This window comes from Mobula hypostoma, chromosome 4 (genome assembly GCF_963921235.1).
Source record: "Mobula hypostoma chromosome 4, sMobHyp1.1, whole genome shotgun sequence".
Classification (NCBI taxonomy): domain Eukaryota; kingdom Metazoa; phylum Chordata; class Chondrichthyes; order Myliobatiformes; family Myliobatidae; genus Mobula; species Mobula hypostoma.
Window position 1 is genome coordinate 158,903,852 of NC_086100.1, and position 27,709 is coordinate 158,931,560.

General features: G+C 42.2%; 1 protein-coding gene and 1 long non-coding RNA gene across 5 annotated transcripts in view; one reads left to right on the plus strand and one right to left on the minus strand.

Moving 5' to 3' along the window:
- The window catches only part of gstcd (glutathione S-transferase, C-terminal domain containing), a 222,097-nt gene that overhangs the window by 49,655 nt on the left and 144,733 nt on the right, over positions 1–27,709 (minus strand). For all 4 annotated transcript variants that reach the window (XM_063046825.1, XM_063046823.1, XM_063046824.1 and 1 more), the window contains one exon: positions 1,960–2,075. In XM_063046825.1, coding sequence (XP_062902895.1) covers positions 1,960–2,075 — 116 coding nt within the window. The remainder of the gene's footprint in view (positions 1–1,959; positions 2,076–27,709) is intronic.
- The window catches only part of LOC134345715 (uncharacterized), an 81,273-nt gene that overhangs the window by 29,103 nt on the left and 24,461 nt on the right, over positions 1–27,709 (plus strand). The window lies entirely within an intron of this gene.

Consider the following 27,709-nt stretch of genomic DNA (forward strand, 5'->3'; position numbering starts at 1 on the left):
ACATAAAAGACCACAGACGCTGAAATTTGGAACAACATATAATCTGCTGGAAGAACTCAATGGGTCAAGCTGCATCATCTGCATGCTTCCTCCAGTCCACTGATTGTTGATCAGGGTTGATCAGCCAGTAGGGGATAGTTAGACCCAAAGGGCTGAGGGATGATGGCAGTAAGAGCCAAGTAAGGGAGAGGAAAGAGCAGAGGCAGGTAGATGACAGGTGGAAGCAGACAAGGAAGGGATAATGACCCCTTATATTCTGTCTGGATAGGCTACAACCCATTGGTAAATTGAATTTTTGAATTTCTGCTAACACTTATCTGCTCTCTTTCTCTCATTCTGCCCCATCTCCATTCCTCCCATTTTTGCTCCCTCTCCTGTAGCCCCATACTTTAGCCCATTATCGCTCCATGCACCTACTACCCATTCGCTTCACCAAATGGATCCCTTCACCCGTCCGTCTGATTCCATTTGCCGTCACCTCTCCCTCATTGGTTCTCATTAACACCTTCTCTACTTATCTGATTCCAGCAGTTGTAGCTACTGTGTCCTCCCTTAACACCCTCTAAATACGTCAGTAGCTTCACCTGCTCATTCCCCACCTGTTTCCATCTTCTTTTTATTCCCCTTTCTGCATCCACCTATCACCCATCTGCCTCATCTGTCTCTCAACTCCAACCATCACTCCTTCTGTCCATCTTCCCTTCACCCCTTTCCCCTCTCCTATGATCTGTCTCATTCCTCCCCCTCTCCTCTTTGTACCAGCTATCTTTCCTCTCCACTCTCAGTCCTGATGTAGGTTCTTAACCTGAAACATCAACAATTGCTTTCTCCTCACGGATGCAGTTCAACATGCCGTGTCCTTCCAAAGATTTAAGGCCCATGAGATCCAGGGGAAACTGGAAAATTGAATCAAAAGTGGTTTGGAGAGGGTTGTTTTTGTGATTGGACGTCTGTGGCAAGTAGTTATCCACAGGGACTCTTACTGTTTTCAACATAAGATTGGGATATGGATGCAGGCAGCAAGATCAGTAAGTTCGTAGCTTTCACTAAGATTGGCAGAGTTGTTGACAGCATGGAGTATTGTAGTAGGGTACAAGGTGATATCAATATGATGGTGAAGTGGGCTGAGAAATGGCAGGTACTGGAATTTAAGAATGATAAATATGAGGTGATGCATTATGGAATACTAATGAGGCCAGGACCTTTATTATAAATTGTAAGGTCCTACGCCACCCCCCCCCCCCAAACTTTAATACTTTAATTGAGTACTTTGGTATGTAAATCCAAAGATCCTTGAAAATGGCAGGATAGGTTGATAGCATGGCTAAGAAGGCCATATGGGTATTGGCCTTCATTAATTTCAGCACTGAACACAACAGCAAGGAGGTAATGCTTCAACTTTATAAAACATTAGTCAGATCTGAGTTGGAATACTGTGTGCAGCTCTGGTCACCACTCCACTGAAATGATGTGATAGCACCAGAAAGGAGTAGAGGGGATTCACCAGAATGTTGCCTAAGGATGAACATTTTCATTGGAGATGCAAGGTCTACTTTCCCTGGATAAGAGGGGTTTAAGAGGGGACATGACTGGGGTACATAAAGTTACAATGGGTATAGATAGGAGCGAATGGAGGAAAGTTTAAAACGAGGGGACTTGAATTTGGGGTAAGGGCTACAAGATTTAGAGGGGAACTGATAAAGACATTTTTTACCTGAGAGTGGTGAATTCCTGGAGTGCACTGCCAGAGAAAGTGGTGGAAGCAGAGTCACTGACAACATTTAAGATGTGCTTAGACGAGCACGTGCATCACTTGATATTTAAAGCTCTGGGTCAAGTGCTGGAAGTTGGATTAAAATATATGGCTGCCCACTACATGGCATAGTGTGCCAAATGGCTTGCTCCAATCTGCATAAATCTATGATCATTAAAGTTAGTAAAGATCTTAAGATTACATACCCCGCCACTGCAGAAATCAACGATTGTATCACCAGGTTTGGCCAACTTTGTCACAATGGAGATTATGTTGTCTAACTGTTGCTGCTTCCTTAGGGCACGCTCAGAGCTGAGATTTCCTGTGAGAACAGGTCAATGCAGAAACAAAAATTTATCAGCGCAAAATCAGACATACTTCAGTCAACAGGTGCCATACATTTTCAGCTTTGCAGTCACTGTTTTGGGTGTACAGACAGGATGATAAACAACAGTTATCTTATAATTAGTAGTATATTAAACTTTCAATCTCAGTGATATTGTAATTAAAATGCAAAGTTTACAGCAGGGGTCAGCAAACTTTTTGCCTCTGTGGGCCAGATCGCATATTAATGAGCAGACGGTGGGCCAGGTTAATGCCATAAAAAACTTGAAATATGGGAATTATCCATTTAATTACATCTAGTTATGTTTTGTCTCAAATTAATGAATAACACATGCTAGAAAATCATTTGTGCTTAACCAAGGATGTCAATTAGTAATCAAAGAACTCAGTTTAGTTGCAATTTATTTCAATCAAGGCATCTTTTGAATCTATTAAAAGGACACAAAGAATCTTTAAACATAAAATGTATGAACATGATGCATTGAATGGTGGTAAATTACATTTTAATACAACAGTCAATAAATCAATGTGAAATTTGATGCTGTTTGTTGCTTAAAAGCTTCTCAATATTGGGTGTCAAACTTGTTGATGACAAGAGCAAGACATCATCCAGATGGGCATCGGTCAATCTTGTTCTCAAATGGTTCTTGGTGTGCTTCATTTTTGAAAATAATTGCTCACACAGAGAAGTACTGCCAAACAATGTCATTTTTTTTGCATGGTCCACTAAGTTAGGATACTTCCCATTTGGATGAATATATTTTCTATAGAAGTCAAGCAAAATCAGCAAAATGAGATGAAAACTTGGACCTTTGTCTCATTTTCTAGACAAATGAGACAAACTGGTTTCCCAGCTTGCTCGATGAAGAAGTAATCTAGTGCCCAAGTGTCTTGGAAATTTTGGCACTCAGTGTCTACCTTCCTGCGTTTTGCATTCATTGCCATTGGAATTTTTTTCTTCAATTTTATTTTGAAACATGAGTTATTCCACAAGTATCGTAGCACACGTAAATATCTGGATATCTAGCGTGGATTTCTTGTTAAAACAGAGTGACGCTGTTTCTGTTTACAAATTTGAACGATCCCATCTGAAAACCTGCGCATGCGCGGAGAGTATCTAATAAATATTAATAGTCTGCCTTCCCGTCATTTGTATATACCAGTGTTTGGTTTGAAACAGAACGGATCCTGGGGCCAGTGTAACAAGCTGCCATGCATGTCCATCAGTGTGGTCGCGTGAAACACTCAGAATAAGGAAAAATCACTCGCGGGCCAGTCAAAATACCTTCGCAGGCCATAGGTTGCCTACCCCTGGTTTACAGCAAAGAGTTTCCAAAAACTTCTCATGTCATAAAATTAGGATAATCAATTACTACTCTGACTCAAGAGTTTCTTCTTTTATGAAATGTTTGATAGACATTATTAATGGCTTGCAAAATAAAATCACATATCCATAATTTCATTAAATGAAGAACAATAAAATGTTAAATCTTGGACCGTCAACAAATTAAATGCTAACAACACACACAAAATGCTGGAGGAACTCAACAGGCCCAACGTTTTGGGCCGAGACCCTTCATCATGCGTTCTGATGAGGGGTCTTGGATCGAAACGTCGACTGTTTACTCTTTTCCATAGATGTTGCCTGGCCTGCTAAGTTTCTCCACCATTTTGTGTGTGTTGCTTGGATTTCCAGCATCCGCAGATTTTCTCTTGTTTGAAATTAAATGCTGAGTTGCATTTAGGGTAGCAGCATAAAAATTGAAAAGGCTCTTGAGCCATTATCTTGATTAATCTGTCCCTCAACTCCAAGTACCGTCACATCAGGTCTACAACGAATGCAGTCTCACCTGCCCTCCACGCAGCCTTGGACCACCTGGACAACAGCAGTACCTACAACAGGCTGCTGTCTATTGTGTGCAGCTCATTGTTCAACACTATTCCCCCACTCCCCCCCCGCCCCCAGTAATAATCAATAAGCTTCAAAACCTGGGCCTCTGCACCTCCTTTCCGTAACTGCATCCTTGACTTCCTCATCAGGAGACTACAGTCAGTGTGGATCAGAAATAATGTCTCCTCTTCAAAGGCACAACTCAAGATGCGTGCTTAGCCTGTTCTACTCTCTCTACACCCATGACTCTGTGTCTACACACAGTTCAACCACCATCAAAAAATTTACCAATGATAGAACTGTTGTCAGCGGAATCTGAGATGGTGATGAGGCATACAGGAGTGAGTGAGATCAGAAGTTTCAAGTGGTGTCAATATCACTGAAGATTGATCCTGGGCCCAACATATTGATGCAATGACAAAGAAGGCATGCCAGCAACTATATTTCATTAGGAGTTTGAGGGGATTTGATGTCACTTCAGCAAGTTTCTACAGATGTACCATGGAAGATAGATAGATAGATATACTTTATTAATCCCGAGGGAAATTTGTTTTCGTTACAGAAGCGCCAACCAAGAATAGAGCGTAAATATAGCACTACAAAAAACCCCCAACAATCAAACAACAAAATGCAAACTATGCCAGATGGAAAATAAGTCCAGGACCAGTCTATTTGGCTCAAGGTGTCTAACCCCCCACGGGAGGAGCTGCGTGTTTGATGGCCACAGGCAGGAACGACCTCCCGTGCCGCCAAGTGCTGTATCACGGTGGAATGTGGCCGAAGTCCAACAGTAAAAAGTTCAATATCCAGTCTGCAAACACGTTCCTCAATCGTAATATGCTCCAGATTGCACCATCTGTTGTTAGCCAGAACAGTAAGCATCCAACTCCTTTACGCCTACCACTCTCAGTGCACTTCCGGTCAGGCGGAACAGTATTACCCACCAAACTCCTCTTCTCCAAAAGTCTCTGTTGTCTTGACCCGGTCCTCTTTCCTCAGCTTTGTGATCCCCTTCTGCATCCTCTGTGTGTTTTCCTCCGGATTTCAGCAGGGGTGTCAGCCACTCTGCTCACTAAACCGGCCAGCATTTGCTGGTCCGTGGAATACACAATGCGACCTTGCTTCTGTCCCGCATGTTGGGATGTAACCATTTCCAGCGCTAAAGAAAACCCAAATAAAACTCTCTCTACCAGCATGTTAGAGAGGGTGCAGCTTCGACGTGTTACCGTGAGAAAAAAAAATACAAAAAATAACGTAAATTAAAAAGTAAGAAGAAGAAAGTAAGTATAGATCGGAACGGCTGTACCAGGCTGCATGCACGACCGGCGCAAGCGCACTAGGGCTTCTCCTTTCTGGAAGATGTACCTTCCAGAAAGATGGCACCAGTGACCAACTGCGACAGTTAATGAAATCTACTGGATATTCTTCTTCTTCTAACTATGTTGCACTTCTTCTTCCAAACTACCAACAACTGCAGCCTGTAATTACCTTTTTAAGAATGTACTTCTGGGCCGACTGAATGATCTGGTGCTTCTGCAATGGTGTGGATGGGATTCAGTGTTGATTCCTAATGGCGGTACAGGAACCCGTGGTCAGATCCATTAGTCCTTGCCAATTAAAATCGCTGAGGATAAGAAGAGAAAACGAATAGAAGTTCAGTGCCATGTGTCTGCATTTGACCGATGTCTCTTGTCATGCAGTGGTCTCGGGTCCCACACTGCCAGGTTTGGGAGTGGCTTTTGCTCAGCAGCCATCCGGCTTCTAGACGTACTCTCCTCAGAGCTGAATATGCTCTGCAGTTGTGGATATGCTTTGGGGACTCTGCAGTTCGAGTTCCTCATGTTTCCTGTTTACTTTTTTTTAACTATTGGTGCAATTTGATAGAGATGCTTTGGCGTTTAACTTTTCAGCTGTGGCATGTGGCCATCAACACAGCTCTTGAGGACTACCATTGGCACAGTACCGAGGACTCACTTTTGGGGACTCTGTGTATAATGTTATTTCTTTACTTTTGAATGTTTGTACGATTTGTTTTTTTTTTCCGTTTGACGAAGTGCCACCAATGAGGCTGCTTAACAAGATTACCAGAATGATTCTTGCATGGATAGAAGATTGGCTGACTGGCAGGAGGCAAAGTGTGAGAGAGAAGGGGAACTTTTCTGGTTGGCTACTGATGACTAGTGATACTCTGTAGGCGTCAAGGTTAAAACTGCTTCTTTTCACATTATATGTCAACTACTTGACATCAGAATGGATAGCTTTGCAGTCAAGTTTGCAGATAATACAAAGATAATGGAATGCAGGTGGTGCTGAGGAAGTAGGGAGTCAGCAGAAAGACATCGACAGATTGGCAGAATGGGCAAAAAAGTGGCATATGAAATATAGTGTAGGGAAGACAATGATCATGCACTTTGATAGAAGGAATAAAGGCGCACACCATTTTCTAAACAGGGAGAAAATTCAAATATCAGAATTGCAAAGGGGCCTGGGAATCCTCATGCAGGATTCCTTAAAGGTTAACTTGCAGGTTGACTTGGTGGTAAGAAAGACAAATACAATGTTAGCATTCATTTCGAGAGGACTAGAATATAAAAGCAAGAATGTAATGCTGAAGCTTTATAAGGCATTAGACAGGCTGCACTAGGAGTACTGAGAGTAGTTTTGGGCCCCTTATCTAAGAAAAGACATGTTGGCATTGGAGAGGGTCCAGAGGATGTTAATTAGAAAGATTCTGGGAATGAAGGGGTTAACACATCGGGAGCATTTGATGGCTCTGGGCATGTATTCGCTGAAGGTAAGAAGAAAGAGGGGAGATCTCATTGAAACCCATAGACAGCAGATGCCATTACTCAACCAAGGAACACCTGGACAACAAAGATGCATACATCAGGATGCTCATAATCAACTACAGATTGGCATTCAATAACATTATACCTTCAAAACTAATCAATAAGCTTCAATACCTTGGCCTCAAGACCTCCTTGTGCAATTGGATCCTCAATTTCCTCACTTGCAGGCCCACCAGTCAGTTCAGAAGAGCAACAATATCTCGTCCACAATCTCCAACATTACAGGTGCACCACAAGGCTGTATGCTGAACCCCCTACTCTACTCACTTTATATTTATGACTAAGTACAGTTCCAATTTAAGTTTGCTGATGATACCACTGTCATAGGCTGAATTAGCATATAGGAGGGAGATTGAAAATCTGGCTGAGTAGTTCCACAACAATAACCTCTTACTCAATGTCAGCAAAACCAAGGAGCTGATTATTGCCTTCAGGGGGAGGAAATTGGAGGTCCATGAACCAGACTTTATCAGGAAATCAGAGGTGGAGAAGTTCAGCAACCTTAAATTCCTTGGTGTTAGCATTTCAGTGGACCAGTCCTGAGCCCAGCATGCACATGCAATTATGAAGAAAGCATGGCAGCGCCTCTTCTTTCTTAGAAGTTTATGAAGATTCAGCATGACACCTAAAACTTTGACAAACCTCTACAGATGTGTGGTGGAGAGTATGTTCCTGCCTGTAACACAGCATGGAATGGAAACACCAATGCTCTTGAACAGAAAATCCTACAAGAAGTAGTAGGTACGGCGCAGTCCATTTTGGGTAAAGCACTCCCCACCATTGAGCACATCTACACGAAGTGTTGTTGCAGGAAAGCAGCATCTGTCATCAGGGACCTCATTCCACCACCCAGGTCATGTTCTCTTTTTGCTGCTGTCATCAGGAAGAATGTACCGGAGCCTCAGGATTCACACCACCAAGTTCAGGAACAGTTATTACCCCTCAACTATCTGGCTCTTAAACCAGAGGGGATAACTTCACTCAACTTCAATTGAGTCCCACCATTGAACTGTTCCCATAACCTATGTACTCGCTTTCAAGGGCTCTTCATCCAATATTCTCAATATTTATTGCTTATTTATTTATTATTATTATTTCTTTTTTTCTTTTGTATTTGCAGTTTGTTGTCTTTTGCACACTGGCTACCCACCCTGTTGGGTGCAGTCTTTCATTGATTCTATTATGGTTATTGGATTTATTGAGTCAGCCCACAAGAAAACGAATCTCAGGGTTGTATATGGTGTCATATACATACATTGATAACAAACTTACTTTGAAGTTTGAAGTTTGAATCCTGAAAGGCCTATACAGAGTGGATATGGAGAGGATGTTTCCTGTAGTTGGGCAGTATAGGACCAGAGGACACAGCCTCAGAATAGGTGGATGTCCATTTAGAACAGAAATGACATGGGACTTCTTTAGCCAGAGGATGGTGAATCTGTGGAATTCATTGCTACACACAGCTGTGGATGCCAAACCATTGGGTATATTTAAAGCAGAAGTGAATCAGTCCTTCACTTGTGGGGGGGGGGGGTCAAAGGTTACAGCGGGTGAAATGATTGTGGAGTGAGGAGGAGCAATGGTGGAAAGGGAAGAAGGGGGAGAAAATTGTAGGTAGCCTAACAAATTTTTGAGTTTTCACCATGTTAAAGATGATTTGACTTCTGATCTGGCAGTCGGAAAGAAGCTACTTCCTTGATTAACTATCAGTTCATTATCAATCTTGCACTACATATCATTACTCTCAACAAGAACAAATTGCATTCATATTACCTCCGTAAGAGGTTGCAATATGTCAGACAGGAATATTATCAAATCAAATTTGACACCAAAACCACATTGTTTGAAAATCCAAAAAAAATTATGGACGCAAGAAATCTGAATAAAGAACATAAAATACTGGAAACACTCAAAAGGTCAGGCAGCATTGGTGATAAGCAAAGCAGAGTGAATGCTGCAAGTAAAAACTCTGTCATCAAAAATGAAAACAGAAACTCCTGAAAGTGAACAGCTCTGATGAAGTACCTTTGATCTGCTATATTAACTCTATTTCTCTGCAGACCTGTTCAATGTTTCTAGCATTTTTCATTTTTATTTTCAAGCAAATATTTGTTTATAGAGGTTGGATTAAAGTAGTGATGTTCAGTAAAGAGGCAGAAAATATTCTCGCATGGTACTTGGACATGATTAAGCTAGATTTTATTGTCGTAAAATTATGCAAATTATTCTGGAGAGGATGCCTCGCTCCTGACCTGTAATACTCAAATCTTTGGCAAAGAACTAATGTCTGCTCTCAAGGCTTTGTGACTTTAGAGTTAGGATATGGAGTTCAACCAAAAGAAGTTGCTGGGATATGGAAACCAGTGTACTCACATCAAGGACAGAATAGCAGTTGAGAAAGACTTTATGTGTTAATTCCAGAGGCTGGTGAATAAAACTAAATCCTAGAACTGAAAAGGTTTATTTAGATTCCAGTCTATCACTAGACAGCACAAGAAGTCAATACCTAGCCATCTAAAAGGTTAATAATGGTACTTCTCTTCTTTTAGTGCAGATAAAGGTAGACGAAGAAGCCAAAGGCATGACACTATACACATGGCAAAGCTCAATAACATTTATTCACACAAACTCTCTAACTAATTACATGGGATTTGGACTAGAAAATCAACATCAATGAGTCTGAAACCCTGTACCTTGCTGTGTCTGGATTGCGCTCCTTTTCTTCACTGTGTTATTGGTAGGCATCATAAAGAATAGAAATCAGTGGATCAGACAGAGTTAAACTTTTAAACTGAGCTTTTAAAAAGCAAAAAGAAACATAACCCTCTCATTGAGGTTTGACAACAGTGCATAACACAAGGCATCGGAGTAATTAGAGCCCTTTGACTCTAGTCACACCTAGTTTCACCCCTGACAACTGAGAAGCACAACCCTTCAGGAACAGAAAGATGGTGAACGCTGAATTTGATCCCAATATTTAAGTTAAGCATAAAGGGAAAACTGCTAATCAGGCATTTTATAATGAGTACTTATCCTTAAATTTTGCTGTGAACTATGGGATAGAAGTGGCCAGGATAATTTGAACAGAATATGCAGAATGATGTAGCATGTGCATTGCTCACTGCTTCTGAATTTCAGAAATGAATAATAACGCCCAGCTACTACTATACTGAGTCCTTACCTGAATTAATAATTGTATGAGTATCTGTCTCTACTTCTCAGCGTTTCTGCCAAAACAAGTTTTAAATACAGGAGGCACTTTGATACTTTGAACCACACTTACTTACACACTAGTGTATAAAATTAAATATAATATACAACAAAGGAACTACCTATTGGGCCCAGCAGGTCCTGATACTATTTCTACTCAGCATGCAATTACTGCTACAATCCAACCTTAGCAGCATAACTATAAACTGATTACAGGCGAAGACCAGCTGTGACTAGTAATACCTATCTTACTGGAAGATGTAACATTATAGCTTTAATTGTCATTGATCATTGAAATGCATCAAATTTAGCTGTGAACTACCACCTGACTATAGAGAGTGACTAGCACAGGGTCATAGAGTCACAGAGTAATACAGAATGAAGACAGGCCCTTGGGCCCAGTGTACATGCTGACCATGGTGCCCACAAAGCCAGTCACATTTGCCTGCAACTGACCCATACCAGTCTAAATCCTTCTTACGCATAAACTTATCCGAATGTCTTTGGAATATTGTTATGGAACCTGCCTCAACCACTTTCTTGGGCAGTTCATCAAATATACACATCACCCTTTGAGTGAACTTGCCCCATAAGTTTCAATTTGTCTGAGAAGATGGGGTAAAAGACCCATTCTGAACATCTTCTATAGTTCATGCTGTTTAAGAACAAACGTAGTATCCTGTCTGGATGACAATAATGTCTACACGTACAACCAAAAATTACAATCCAAACCAACAATTAAAGCCAAATCCAAACAGCTAGCCTGCTCACACTTAAACGGTCATAATGGAGCAAAATAAAGACATGGGATATAATTTGGAGAAAAGATATTTATACAGTAATAGCATCAGCTCCAATACAGGAAAATGATAATCAGTTTAGAAAAGAGCTATTTTTGACAATAGGACCATAGGACGTATGAGCAGACTTAAGGCCATTCAACCTATTGAGTCTACTCTACCATTCCATCACAGCTGATTTATTATCCCTCTCATCACAATTTTCCTGCCTTCTCCCCATAACTTTTGATGTCCCGACTAATCAAGAATCTATTAACTTTGCTTTAAATATATCCAATGATTTGACCTCCACAGCATGTTGTCACAATGAATTCCAGATCCACTACCGTCTAGCTAAAGAAAATTTCTCCTCATCTCTGTTCTAAATAGACAGCCCTCTATTCTGAGGCTGTGCCTTCTGAATATAAACTAGCCCACTATAGGAAACATCCACTCTATCTAGGCTTTTCAATGTTCAATAGGTTTCAATGAGATACCCCTTCACTCTGCTTTTCTTCAGCAAATACAGGCCCAGAGCCATCAAACACTCCTCTTATGTTAACCCTTTCATTCCTGAATCATTCTCATGAATCTCCTCTGGACCCTCTCCAATGCCAGCATTTTTTTTTAACATAAGGGGCCCAGGACTACTTGCAGTACTCCAAGTGCACTCTGTCTAATATCTTACAAAGCTTCAGCATAACATCCTTGCTTTTAAATTCCAGTCTTCTTGAAATGAATGCTAACATTGCATTTGTCTTCCTTATCACTAATTCAACCTGCAAGTTACCCTTTAGGGAATCCTGCTCAAGGACTCCTAAATTCATTTGCACCTCTGATTTTTGAATTTTCTCTCCATTTAGAAAATAGTCTACACCTTTATTTCTTCTAAATGCATGACCATAGTCTCCCCTACACTCTATCCATCTGCCACTTCTTTGCCCATTCTCATAATCTGTCGAAGTCCTTCTACAGATTTCGCCATTTATCATTGTATTGTCTGCAAAGTTGGTCAAAGTGGACTTTGCAATGAGAGGGGAGAACAGGTTTGACCTTGTTTACACAAACATTCCCGACGCGTACCGGGTGGAGCCGCGCCCCCACCTCGGTTACTCAGACCACATCTCTGTTATACTAATCCCAACATACAGACCGCTCATCAGGCGCTCCAGACCAGTTCAGAAGCAGGTGAAAACCCGGCCAGCAGGAGCCATCTCTGCTCTTCAAGACTGCTTTGAGCACACTGACTAACATGTGTTCAGGGAGGCTGCAACCGATGGCGACTCTACCTACTTAGAGGAGTACACGGCATCAGCGACTAGCTACATCAGCAAGTGCATCGATGACATCACTGTGGCCAAGACCATCACTACACACGCTAACCAGAGCCATGGATGACCGTGGAGGTGCGTGCACTGCTGAGGACCTGTGACTCCATCTGCAGAGCATGCAACAAGGCAGCGCTAACAACAGCGAGGGCCAAATTGTCCCGGGCCATCAGAGAGACAAAGCGTGCACACACCCAGCAAATCCACAGCCACTTCCAGGACAGCGGCGCATGTGGAAGGGCATTCAGGACATCACCAACTACAGGACAACACCACCTGCCTGTGCTGGTGATGTCTCCCTCCCAGATGCGTTGAACAACTTCTACGCTTGTTTTGAGGCAGAAAATGACACGGCGGTGAGGAAGACCACGCCTCCTCCAAATGACCAGATCTGTGTCTTACCGTGGCCGATGTGAGGAGAATCCTGTGCAAGGCCAACCCACAGAAGGCTGCTGGACCAGACAATATTCCTGGCAGAGTGCTTAGACGATGTGCAGACCAGCTAGCAGAGATTCTCACTGACATCTTCAACATCTCCCTGAGCAACGCCGTTGTTCCTATGTGCTTCAAGGCCGCCACCATCATCCCCGTGCCGAAGAAGTCTTCAGTGTCCTGCCTCAATGACTACCGTCCCGTTGCACTCACATCCATCATCATGAAGTGTTTCGAGAGGCTCGTCCTGCTGCCCCCCTCACTGGACCCCCCGGCAGTTCGCATACCGTCCCAACCGTTCAACGGACGACACCATTGCCATCACCCTCCACCTGGCCCTAACCCACCTGGACAAAAAAGACACGTACATTCAAATGCTGTTCATAGACTTCAGTTCAGCATTCAACACAATCATTCCTCAGAAACTGATTGGAAAGCTGAGCCTACTGGGCCTGAACACCTCCCTCTGCTACTGGATCCTAGACTTCCTGACTGGGAGACCTCAGTCAGTCCAGATTGGAAGCAGCATCTCCAACATCATCACACCGAGCACTGGGGCCCCCCAGGGCTGTGTGCTCAGTCCACTGCTGTTCACTCTGCTGACCCACGACTGTGCTGCAACACACAGCTCGAACCACATCATCAAGTTCGCCGATGACCTGACTGTGGTGGGTCTCATCAGCAAGAACGATGAGTCAGCATACAGAGAGGAGGTGCAGCGGCTAATGGACTGGTGCAGAGCCAACAACCTGTCTCTGAATGTGAACAAAACAAAAGAGATGTTTGTTGACTTCAGGAGGACAACCACTCTCCGCTGAACATCAACAACTCCTCTGTAGAGATCGTTAAGAGCACCAACTTTCTTCACCTGGCGGAGAATCTCATCTAGTCCCTCAACACTAGCTCCGTAGCAAAGAAAGCCCCGCAGCGTCTCTACTTTCTGCAAAGGCTGAGAAAAGTCCATCTCCCACCCCCCCCATCCTCACCACATTCTGCAGAGGTTGTATTGAAAGCATCCTGAGCAGATGCATCACTGCCTGGTTCGGAAATTGCAACATCTCGGATTGCAAGACCCTGCAGTGAATAGTGAGGTCAGCTGAGAAGATCATCGGGGTCTCTCTTCCCGCCATTCAGATATTTACACCACACGCTGCATCTGTAAAGCAAACAGCATTATGAAGGACTCCACGCACCCCTCATACAACCTCTTCTCCCTCCTGCCATCTGGCAAAAGGCACCGAAGCATTCGGGCTCTCATGACCACAGTATGTTAACAGTTTCTTCCCCCAAGCCATCAGACTCCTCAACACCCAGAGCCTGGACTGACACCAACCTTCCGCCCTCTACTGTGCCTATTACAATGCCTGCACTGTTTTGTGCACTTTATGCAGTCCTGGTCCTGAAAAACGTTGTCTCGTTTTTACTGTGTACTGTACCAGTAGTTATGGTTGAAAGGACAATAAAAAGTGACTTGACTTGACTTGATAAAACCACCAATTCTGTCATCCAAATCACTGACATATAGTGTGAAAAGAAGCGGTCCCAACACCAACCCATGCAGACATCACTAGTCACTCTCAGCCAACCCAACCCTTTATTCCCACTCTTTGCCTCTTGCCAGTCGGCCAATCCTCTATTCATGCTATTATCTTTCCTGTAATACTATGGACTCTTATCTTGTTAAACAGCCTCATGTGCAGCACTTTGTCAAGGGCCTCCTGAAGATTCAAGTAAACAAATATTCACTGACTCTCCTTTTTTATTTTTGCAAACAGGAATGCACAGTCACTATTCAGACTCTCCACCTTTCAGTAAGCAAGTGGATGTGCTGATTTAGGAGTTACACAAAATATGTCAGCGATGAGCAGAGGTTCATGCCATTTGTCTGGACCTGACGTGTGAGAGAGTTTGCATGCGTTTTTGTCCAGCTTCATAATGCGGTTAGTTTCAAACTTTATATCATTCGCAAACACTTAAAATTATACTGTTCTTCTTGCACCATATTGCTCATTCATCACTTCTGCCTTGTTGCTCTGCAACAGCTCTTGGTCTTTGACTTTAAAATTCCCATCCCTCTAGTCTCACTATTGTTGCAGCTACCTTTAGCCCTGTAGTACTTTAAGATCTCCATATTCCAACCTGTCTTAAAACATCCTCATGAGCAGAATTATAGATTCATAGTTATACAGCACAGAAACAGACTTTTCAGCCCAACCTGCTCATACTAACTCATTGACTAGTTACACTAATCTCATCTACCTCCATTTGACCCATATCCTTCTAACTGCCCAAGTGTTGTTTAATCATTGGAATTGTACTTGCCTCTATCACCCCCTCAGGCAGTATATCCACTACCTTCTATAGAAAAAAATGCTTCTCAGATCCCTCACTCTGGTTTCAAACTCCCCTACCTTGGGAAAAATCCTGTGACTATCCACCCTATCTCTGCCCTGTATGATCTTATAAATCTCTATAAGGTCACCAACCAGCATCCTCCTCTCCAGGGAAAACAGTCTCAGCCTATCCAATTTCTCCTTATAACTCAAGCTCTCCAGTCCAGGCAACATGTCTGTGAATATTTTCTGCACCCTCTCAAGTTTAATTGCATTTCTTCGAGCTTAATCACATCATTATGCATACTAAAGGTCCCATGAAGGATCTTGGCATATGTTACTACATTAACGGAACTATGGAAATGTAACTTACTGTCTGGATTATTCAGATAAAGCAGATTTCTAACATGCACTAGGGAGCATTCAGTCATGCAATATAATACTATGCTTGGTGCCAATCACATAACTGCAGCACAAGATTAGTGAAAGAACCAGAATCAACCCATATTGTTTTGTAAAGCTGGTGCATTTTAAACAGAGCAGAACCTTTCTGATTGTAGTGGGAACTAAGCATTTCCTTCTTACCTCTGGTCCTTTCTGTACCTGAATAAGAGGTACTATTGGTCAACATAGCACCAAGCTGCGGTCTCATTTGAGGACATGGCTCAGACGCAATTGATTTTTTAGGTTTATAGAGACCAGTATTCTCAGATACTTTTGTTCTACCACACTACTCAGTGCCCTACCATTCACTGAGTAAGACTTACCCTGGTTAGTCCTACCAAAGTTCAACACCTTGCACTTGTCTGTATTAAATTCCATTTGCCACTTTTCAGTCCATTGGTCCCACTGGTACAGATCCCTCTGCAAACCATGATAGTTTTCCTCGCTGTCTACTACTACACCCCTGATCTTGGTGTCATCCACAAATTTGCTGATCCAGTTAACCACATTATCATCCAGATCAGTGATGTATATGACAAACAACAAAGGACTCAACACCGATTCCTGTGGCACTCCACTAGTCACAGGCCTCCAGTCAGAGAGGCAACTATCTACTACCACTCTCTGGCTTCTCCCACAAAGCCAATGTCTAATCCAATTTACCGTCTCATCTTGAATGCCAAACGACTGACCCTTCTTGACCCAGCTCCCACGTGGGACCTTGTCAACTGCCTTGTTAAATCCATGTAGGCAACATCTACTGCCTTGTCTCTATCAGCTTTCCTGGTAACTTCCTCAAAAAACTCTAAAAGATTAGTTAGACACAATCTACCATGCACAAAGCCATGCTGACTATTCTTAATCAGTCCATTATTTACTATCCAGTCCCTTAAAATACCTTCCAATAATTTTCCCATGAATGATGTCAGACTAACTGGCTTATAATTTTCTGGTTTATGTTTAGAATTTTTCTTAAACAGTGCAACAAAATTGGCTATCCTCCAATCCTCTAGTACCTCACCTGTCACTAAATATCTCTGCTAGGGCCCCAGCAATTTCTGTACTTGCCTCCCATAGGGTACGAGGAAACACCTTGTCAGGCCCTGATATCCACCCTATTTGCTTCAGGACAGCAAACACCTCCTCTTCCGCAATCTGTATAGAGTCCGTGAAGTTGATGCCACTTTGCATTACTTCTATAGACTCTGTGTCTGGGTCCTCAGTAAATACAGATGCAAAAAATGCATTTAAGATCTCTGCCATCTTTTTTGGCTCCATGAATGGATTACCATTCTGATCTCCTACAGGACCAAAGGTTCAAAGGTTCTTTTTATTGTCAAAGTATGCATGTACAATACAACTCTGATATTCATCTTCTCCAGATAGCCATGAAATTCAGAAAAAAATGAGAGTTGTTGAAAAGATGTCAACTCCTCCAGTGATACGAAAATGAAACAAAATTTGCAAACCCTAAAATCCCCCACCCCTCCCTCACACAAAAAGTGACAATAACATCAAACCCCAGCCCCCTCCATCGCAGAAAAGAACAGCAACCATAGCATCAAGACCCCCAACCCCCTCTCTCTCACACAAAAAACTAAAAGATCGTCCACACAGAAAAACACCAGCAAGAACATCAGATCCCAAATCCTCAACTCCACCCTTGCACAAAAACTAACATATTGCCTATCTGCCAGTCGGCAACAAAAAAGAAAACACCAAAAGCTGAAGGAGACCAATATAAACTACAGTCCAATAATCACATGAGTCTCAGAATTTCGAAGACATCCTCCTGTCAGCATTCGAGGAGAGCAGCCGCACAAACTCAATCTTTCCATGAAGAGTGACTGTCACGCCGGGTCAGAATGCCACTGACCCGGCTACCAACCACTGTTGTCCCCATGACCTCCATGGAGATTGACCGCTGATCTCTTCTGCATTCAACTCAATGCTTCAATCTTCCTAAACACTTTAAAATGGAATTGCTCATGACCCTGCACCCCGTCTCAGGTCTTTTCCAAATGGCAGCTCATGCTCTCCGTGCTCTTCAGGACCCCACCTCTGGTCTTCTCCATGAGGCAGCTCATGCTCTCAGTCCTCTCTGGACACAGCAGAGCTCTAGATTATTCAATCGAATTCCAAACCACACGTCACAGTCTCCAACAGTTCCCGTCACACACAATCAAGACAAAAAGAACAAGCAGAAGACGTAGAAAAAGTGCAATAATTGAAGAGATTAGCAATCTGAAAGATGTCGCCCAAAGAATTGTTGTTTGCTGGCGCCATCTTGACCAGAAGTCAAGTCAATTTTGTCATTTGCAATTCTTTAGTTCTGAATGTGCAGTTACCTACTTTGGTCACAATATTTTTTTTGTGTGCCATACTCTGCCAGAGCCTTGGTGACCACTTTTCAAGTGGTTGTCTTGGAGGAAAGGTTCTGTGAGTCCTTCTCACAGCGCAGTTTTTCTTTACAAGGCCGAGTTGCGAGCTCAACACTCAACCCGGAACAGATGGAAAGCATACCCGGGAGTGGACCGACTGGGTTCGAAATCGGGAGCCTTCGCTCTGGAGTCCGGTGCTGATGTCACTGCGCCACCAGCTGGTCACAATATTAGATAAACAAAATCTTTTTTTAAACTTTAGTCCACCCACCTCTCTGCTTTCCTATTTCAGATATGCTAACCTGAATGTACAAACAAAGTGAAACATGACCACTAGTCACAGTCTTGCTAAAATGTACTGACTCGCATTTTACCAGTTGGTTCAAGAACCGAATGGATGAAGGGAAATAGCTGTTCTTGAATCTGGTACTGTGGAACTTCAGGCTTTTGTATCTCTCACTCAAAAGTAGCTGTGAAAAGATGGCATGCCGTAAGAGTTAGGAATTTTTGTTGATAGATATTGCCTTCTTGAGGCAACACTTCCTGGAGCTACTTCCAAGAGTGGAGACACACGTGCCTATGATGTATTGGGCAGTGTCCAATACTCTTATGTTCCTGTGCATTCAAATTGCTGTACCAGAGCATAATGCAACCAGTTAGGATACTTTCAACAGTATACCTGTAAAAGTTCCAATACGAGCTGAACCTCTTTAACCACCAAAGGAAGTAAATACTGGTTCACTTTCCTTACGTACTGCGCTTAGGACAGATCATCTGATATGTTGTCACGTGACCGGCAACAATGAATATAGAATTGAATTGAGTCAGGTTTTATAAAAACAATCAAACATTTTTCAAACTCTGCTCAATATATAAAAAAAAACAAATGAAAATCTTAACCGGAAGTAAACTGTCATGCGGCCATTTAACAAACCACCACTCAGTACTAGTTCTTAAAGCGATAAATGCGAAAACAGTTCTTAAAGCGGTAAATTCAAACACAGTTCTTAGAATGGTAAATTCGAAAGTCCAAGAGATTTATACAGTAAATTAGGAGAGACTTTCCTGAAGTAAAGAATTCCTCAAAGACACGACGTCGCATCAGTCCCAGCCGGATCCTGCCTTGTCCACAGGATTCACAACGACGGAAATAAAACGGTTTAAAGGCACAGACCTTCCCTCTGGATACTAGATCCTGCACAGTCTTTTCTGCCATTTTTAGCAGAGGCTATCTCATGCAGATCACTCTTTCTTTAACAAATTCAATAAAGGTCGATCCCTTCAATCGTCGAATGACTCCTTCAGGTTCCCGTCTTCACTCTCCAATACTACTGAAAAGATACATCAACAAACCTGGCAGAAATTGGTTAAAGTGCCAGTCTAGCACTTTTGTACCTCACAATAGAACGTAAAACTCCGTTTTAAATCGAAACTGCGTCATAAGGCAAATACGCAGTGGAGCGGAATATCTGGCTAACGTTCTAACTGGAAAACTAACTGCGTCACCAGGGGTCTACACTTATATACCTGGTGAGAACAGGTCATCACGTGACCTCACATCGGCAGGAAAATTACATCAGGTGACCTCCAAAAAACCATTACATCATCCTCATAAGACAGTCACAAGATATCCATGAGGTATGTAACAATGTTAATACCCAAGATTTTAAAACTGCTGACTCTCTCCACCAAGAATCCCCCAGTCTGGACTGGTACACATTTACCCTCCTTTTTCTTCTTGAAGTCAACAATGAGTTCTTTAGTTTTGATGATGATGAGCTAGAGATTGCATTTGTGGTACTACACAATTAGGTGACATATCTACTTCTGATAAACTGACTCATCGCTGCCTGTGATTTCTCCAACAACAGTAGAGCTATCAGCAAGTTTAAGATGGCATTAGAACTGTGCTTTTGCCACACAGTTACAGTGCCTATAAAAAGTATTTGCTCCCCCCCTTGGAAATTTTCATGTTTTATTGTTTTACAACATTGAATTATAGTAGAGTTAACTTGGCTTTTTTTTTAACACTGATCAACAGGAAAAAACTCTTCTATGTCAAAGTGAAAACAGAATTGGAGCTGCAGCTCAATGACCTTCAGCTCATACAGGAAACTGAGAAGGTGACAGATAGGAGCTACAGGGTGGTAGCAGGCAGGCACCTGGGTGACTGTCAGGAGAGGAAAAAGAAATGTGCAGCCAATGCAAAGTACCTTTGTAGTTGCTCCCCTCAATAATAAGTATACTGCTTTGGATACTGTTGGGACTGATGACCTACCGGAGTTGCAATGAACGGGTATGAAAGGACAGGCAGGTAGGCAAAGTGGGTGGGGTGGCTCTGTTGATAAAGAATGAATCAAATCATTATAAAAGGATGACATAGGATCAGAAGATGTGGAATTGTTGTGGGTAGAGCTAAGGAACTGCAAGGGTAAAAAGACGCTGATGGGAGTTATACACAGGTCTCCAAACCATAGCCAGAATGTGGCTTACAAATTACATCAGGAGATAGAAAATGTATGTCAAAAGGGCAATGTTATGATAGTCAGGAGATTTCAATACGCAGGTAGATTGTGAAAATCAGGTTGGTGCTGATTTTGGATTCCAAGACAGAGAATTTGGAAAATGCCTATGAGGTGGCTTTTTAGAGCAACTTGTGGTTGAGCCCACTAGCGATAGGATATTCTTGAACGGGTGTCATGTAATGAGCTGGTTTTGATTAGGGAGCTTAATGTAAAGGAACCCTTAGGAGACAGTGATCATAATATGATGGAATTCACCCGCAATTTGAGAGCGAGAAGCTAAGGTAACATATATCAGTATTACAAGGGAGTAAAGGGAATTACAGAGGCATGAGAGAGGAGCTGGCCAAGGTTAATTGAAAGGGCCACTAGCAGGGATCATGGCAATGCAGAAATGGCTGGAACTTCTGGGAGCAATTCAGAAGGCGCAGGATAGATATATCCCAAAGAAGAAGTAGTATTCTAAAGGCAGGACGTCAGAACTGTGGCTGACAAAGAAAGTTCAAAGCCAACATAAAAGCAAAAGAAAAGGCATAACAGACCAAAAACTAGTGGGAAGTTAGAGGACTGGGAAGATTCTGAAAACCTACAGAGGTGACTAAAAAGCCATAAGAAGGGAATAGATGAAATATGAAAGTAAGCTCAACAATAATATTAAAGAGGATAGCAAAAGTTTTTTTCCAGATATATAAAGAGTAAAAGAAAGGTGAGATTAGATATCAGACCATTAGAAAATGCTAGAGAGGTAGTAATAGAGGGGAATGAAATGGCAGATGAACTGAATAAGTATTTTGCGTCAGTTTTCACTCTGGAAGATACTAGCAGTATGCCAGAAGTTTGAGAGTGTCAGGGGGCAGAAGTGAGTACAGTTACTATCGCTAGGGAGAAGGTGCTTGGGAAGCTAAAGGTCTGAAGTAGATAAGTCACCTGAAGCAGATGGTCTACACCCCAGGGTTTTGAAAGACGAGCTGAAAAGATTGTTGAAGCATTTGTAATGATCTTCAAGAGTCAATAGATTCTGGCATGGGTTCCGGAGGACTGAAAAATTACAAATGTCACTCCACCCTTCAAGAAGGGAGGGAAGCCGAAGAAAGAAAATTATTGGCCAGTTAGTCTGATCTCAGTGGTTGGGAAAATGTTGGAGTCGATTGTTAAGTATGAGGTTTTGGGACACTTGGAAGCACATGGTAAAATAGGCCAAAGTCAGCAAGCTTTTCTTAAGGGAAATTCTTGCCTGATAAATCTGTTGGAATTCTTTGAGGAAATATCAAGCAGGAGAGACAAAGGAGAATTGGTGGATGTTGGGATTTTCAGAAGGCCTTTAACAAGTTGCCGCACATAAGAGCCTATGATATCACAGGAAAGATACTAGCATGGATAGAGCACTGGCTGATTGGCAGGAGATGAAGAGTGGGAATAAAGGGAGCCTTTTCTGGTTAGCTGTTGGTGACTAGCGGTATTCCGCAGGGGTTGGTGTCAGAGCAGCTTCTTTTTACGTTGTATGTCAATAACTTGGATGAAAGTATTGATGACTATATAGCCAAGTTTGCAAATGATACAAAGATAACTGGAAGAGCAGGTAGTGTTGAGGAAGCGGGGGACTGCAGAGGAACGTAGACAGATAGGGAAAATAGGCAAAGAAGTGGGAACTGGAATACAGTGTCAGGAAGTGTACGGTCATGCACTTTGGTAGAAGGAATAAAAGCATAGACTATTTTCTAAACAGGCAGAAAATTCAAAACTCAGAGGTACAAAGGACTTGGGAGTCCTCGGTAACTTGCAGGTTGAGTTGGTGGTGAGGAAGGCAAATGCAGTATTAGCATTTTGAGAGGACAAGATTAGTAAAACAAGGATGTAATGCTGAGACTTTATGAGGCACTGGTGAGGCCTCACTTGGAGTATTGCAAGCAGTTTTGGGCCCCTTATATAAGAAAGGATGTGTTGATATTGGAAAGAAAGGCTTATCATATGAGGAGCATTTGATAGCTCTAGGCCTGTACCTGCTACAATAAAGAGGGATCTCATTGAAAACCAATCAAATGTTAAAAGATCTAGATAGAGTGGATGTGTCCAATAGTGTGGAAGTCTAGAACGAGAGTCCACAACTTTAGAAAAGAGGGGCGTCCATTTAAAACAGAGGTGAGGAGGAATTTCTTTAGCCAGAGGTGGTGGATCTGTGGAATCTGTTGCCATGAGCAGCTGTGGAGGCCAGGTCATTGGGTGTACTTAAGGAGGCCATTGGTAGATTTTTGAAAGTCAGGTTGTGAAAGGTTACAGGGAGAATTCAGAAGAATTGATTTGAGAGGGAAATGGATCAGCCGTGATTAATTGGCAGAGCAGACTCGAAGGACCTAAGGGCCTAACTCTACTCCTATCACTTAAGGTCTTAAATTGTAGGAAATGTACAAAAGTCTATATAAAGAAATAACTATTACAACAGTTAAAGTACTTTTTAAAATATATCATAATTCTATGATAAAGGACAGATGTTGAACCAACTTTGAGCTAAAAATTGTATAACTACCTTCTAACAAAGTTAAAGCAGGACTGTGGATTATTATTGCTTATGGAAGTTGCTTAAAAATTGTATTCTTCAATTGTAAGACTCACATAACGGCATTATCAAGTTTCCCTGTGTAAGGTCACTCTGAAACTGACAATGCCAATTTCAATACCTCATTCTCAACTGATGGGTTGCTAGTTCCTGCAGCTGTCAGCATTGGCTCAGCAGGTGTGACCTCTGAAGCCAGCTCATAAAGACACATACCATAATGCAAGCAACATACTTCCTGTTGCTGTTAAATGAATGGATTTTGATGAAGTTGGTAAAAAAAAATGTCTGTAGAAGGCATGCTCTAATTAACAAACTTATGGTGAGATCAATATTCCCTGTCCAGGGCCCAGGGGGCCTTTTTGTCAAGCTCAACTTTCTAAGACAGCAGCTGACTCTTCCAGGGGTCAAAGAGTTGTTTCTGAGTAAGTCAAACTTCCAATTAATATCAACACACACAAAATGCTGGAAGAACTCAGCATGTTAGGCAGCACACATGGAAATGAATAAACAGTCGGCATCTCGAACTGCGTCCCTCCTTCAGGACTGGAAAGGAAGGGGGAAGACGCTAGAATAAAAAGGTGGGGGGGAGGTGGAGAAGGAGGATTGCTAGAAGAGGATAGGTGAAGCCAGGTGGATAAGAAAGATAAAGGCTGGAGAGGAAAGAATCTGAAGGGAGAGAAGAGTGGACCATAGCAGAAAGGGACACAGGGAAATGATAGGAAATGAGAAGTAGTAAGAGATCAGAGTGTGGAATAGAGGAAGAGGGGAGGGGAAGGGGGAGGACAAGGGATTACTTTTACAGGAAGGAGAAGTGATATTCATGCCATCAAGTTGGAGGCTACCCAGATCGAATACACCCTACCCTCGTTATATGCGTCTTCAGACTATGCCGATTCACAGTTATGCGAGGAACCTATTTCTACCAAGGTCTCGTTATATGCGTCCAAAATTCACAGTCATGCGAGGAGCACTGCCTTCCCGCCAATACAAGTCACGTGCACATGCTTCACAGTCTCACTGTTGGGACAAGAAGCACCGCTTCCCGCCAATACAAGTCAGGTGCTCGCGCCTCACAATCTCTCTCCCACCACTCTCGCATTAGTTTTGGCAAGGTGTGGATGCGCCATCTTAAACTTCTGTTGGTTTTACCTACGGTGCAGTGATTTTGTGCTTGAAATATTTAATTATGCCTCCTAAGCGTTCGATGTCATGTCTTGGGCCATCAGCCGAGCGGCAGAGAACCGCTTTAACACTTGGAAAAAAAGTTGGAAATTATAAACAGCGCGGCACCTACTGCTGGGAACAGATTCTTGCCTTTAAAGTTCTTAAGTTGCTTGACAATGCGCCAGCCCATCCTAAACATTTGGACAGCATTCATCCTTACATAACAGTGCGTTTCCTGCCGCCTAACACAACATCGCTGATTCAACCACTCGACCAGTGTAATCCACATTCAAGGTGTACGTATTTTTTGTTACGGTGAACTATCTCTCCGATGCTGCAAGCAACAGACGATTTTGAAAATGCCGTCAACCCTTCTTTCCTACAAGCAAATTTATGCTGAAAAACAAAATGCTGCTAAGCAAGCAACCGTCACCACTTTACGCAAATCGCCGTAACCTTTCTGCTGCCAGCAGTTCTAAGAGTTCTGTGAGTCTTCTTTCACCCCTTGCTGTGCTTGATATTATCCTGATGATCACAACCAAACACGTTATCTATGTAAAGCTGCCCGACACCACAACAACCACTCGTCTCCCGGAGCGAACACACCTGCCACTGTTGGTGAGTACTGTACACCAGAGGATGTTAACTTTCTATTATTTATTACATTGAATATTACCTTAAATTGATTAAATATAATACAAATGTTGTCTTGTAGTTCTGCTTTTGTGTCGTATTGGTATAAAAATGTGAATAAGTTACAGATAAAACATATTTAGGAAGCCCTCTGGAACGCATCCCTGTTTTCTCCATTTAAATAATTATTCACATTATGCGTCAACTTCGAGGAACGTATCCCTCGCATATAATGAGGACAGGGTGTATAAGGTGTTGCTCCTCCACCCTGAGGGTAGCCTCACCTTGATACACAAGGGTCATGGTACGACATGTCAGAATGGGAATGGGAATCAGAATTAAAATGTTCAGCCACTGGGAAGCTCCATTTTTGGCGGATAGAGTGGAGGTGTTCAACAAAGTGGTCTCCTAATTTATGACAGGTCTCACCAATGTAGAGGAGGCCACATCGGAAGCACTGAACATAATAAATGAACACAGCAGATTCGCAGGTGAAGTGTTACCTCACCTTGAAGGACTGTTTGGGGCCCTGAAAGGAGGTGAGGGAGGAGGTGAATGGCAGACATAGCATTGTGGCCACTTGAAGGAATAAGTAATCAATATCCAATTAATAATCCTTGTGCAGCTTCCTGTTGTAAACAAGAACCAGTCTTCAGTTCTTAATGTAAATTGCAAGCAATAATCAATCTGAAATTAAAAGAACATCTTTGGAAACAAAGAGCTATAGAGCAGTGGCTGCTGGCCACTCAAGAGATGCAGTGTAAGACAATGAAGTTATCTGAATTCGGTCTGCATCAAACCAACAATACTGGCTAAATTATTTAATTCAGGAAGTTTGCAGACCAGACTTGTACTATCACTTAGCGCATCAAATAGCTGATCTATCAATAGTTCAGAGGTTTGTGTATTTAGAGAGTCAGCCCTCACAGCATTAATCTTGGGTGAATGGGATCTATGTCCCCAAAAGCTTTTAGACATCTGTGTGGATTTCCCAGCAAAGATATCTGAACAAATATCACATGTACGTGAAGTCACTAAGTAGTAACAAAAAGAGTATAAATTTTTAGAGCAGTCAGGCTTGTTAGGAATAGTGAAGGAACAACAAGTTCTTCTGCCTTCGATTTCTGCGACAGACAACTTATTGATCTGCAACTGGGTGTGGTATGTCTTTTTAGCTTACAGGAGTTGTACCTATATTTTGGAAATCCTTTGTATTTTAGAAATAGCTTGTAATTTGAAACCTTTTATAAGATAGAAAGTTTCTGTGAGCAGCAAAAATAAATGAAAAAAAATAAATAGCACTAAAATTAAATGAACTATGTTTAAACAACTTTGCTAGCTGTAAGTATCTCTTCTTTGGTAATTCTGCTCAAATAGTAGGTATTGGCAGCTAAACTCATCATGCAGGATAAACAGGGAAGTGATCGAACCTTTGAAGAGTAGGTGGATATGGTATAGCTTCCCTTTAGTGAGGGTACCTGTAGCTATCTATATCGGATAGGGCTTAAGATTTGTTTGAGTTCAGAGCTCTGCAGGCAGAAAACCCATTACCATCACAATAGGTTGCCTGGAAATTCTCTGCAAGGATATTTAATGTACTGTACCAATAAGGAATCCCGCAATGAAGCCTCATACCAGTGCCCAGTCTGCTTCCTAATGTCGGCTTTAAAAAAAAGTAAATTAAGTCTTTTGACCTTAAGTATAGGTTTCAGTTAACTCCCCTTATTCACCAGTGAACAGGAGAGCCTAAGATATGTCATAGATCCACAGCACCAGCATAGATTGATCTTGAGGCTGGGACAATGGGAGTGACTACGATTGCAAAACAGTCCAGGACCATGTGAGACAAAAGAGACTACAGATATTGGAATCTGGAGCACCAAACAAAATGTTGTAGGAACTCAGCAGGTTAGGCAGCTTCTGGCGAAGGCAATGTACAGCTGACGTTTTGGTTTGCCGCCCTTCATCTGGACTGTCCATATGCTGCCTGAGAACTAAGTTCTAGTATTTTGTTGGCTGCTCCAGCACCCTGTGAAGTTTTATTTGAAGTTATGGGAGTTCAAAGATCTCAGTGACAATCAAGTTTGAGTGTTGATCCTTGAAGCAGCACAATTTCACCAGCTTTTATGGATGCACCACAGAAAACATCCTATGCGTCACTCCCTGGTATGATAGCTGCTCTGCCTGAGACTGCAAGAAAGTTCAGACAGTTGTGAACACTGTTCCCTCTAAGCTGCCTGGGTGCACAGCCGTGCAGTATCTGAAATGCATCCACAAACATAACCTTTGTTGCTGTGCAGCTGGAATTTTCTTAACATTTAAACATTTGAAGTGTTGCGCAGTTTTCAGGCCATGTAAAAATTTCCTGCAATGGTTGGTCCGCGCAGCTCTAAAAAAATTAGAAAGAAAGTTGGTTGTAAACACAGCCCAGTTCATCACTCAAACCAGATTCCCTTCCAGTGGCTGTATCTATATTTCCTGCTGCTTCAGGAACGCAGCTAACATAATCAAGGACCCTTCCCATCTGTCAGACACAAGATACAAAAGCTTGTGAACATATATCACAACACTCAAGGACATAAACTAATTGTTTGTCAGCAGTTTCAGAGAAAAAGGCATTTGCAATACCTGGTTGGTCTGTACATTCTGCTTATCAGACCAGTCAGGTTGAAAGTCACTCTGCAGATGATTTCTGACTATTGACTACTCCTGACATTATTTGGGGAAGTTCTACACCAGAAACAAAAATGCCAGGGTTAACAAGTCATACTGAAAAGTCAGGAGTCAAATTTCCTGAATGGTGACAACACATCCAGCAAAGTGTGTAAAATTGTTCTACTCTAGATTAAGGCAATTTCTAACTGAACAGCAGAGGAATTTTTTACACCAGTCACTTACTAGATATTCTAGGATGTGTTATATATTTGCAGCACCATCTATTTACAGTTCCATGCACTAATGGCCTTTCTTCTTTTAGTATTTTCTGGAATTATAGGTTGGCTTGATATGACATAAAATAAAAGAAGCATTTAGAGTGTTTCACTGAAAAATATGTATACATGTGGGATTACTTCCCAGGCCTTCACTCTCA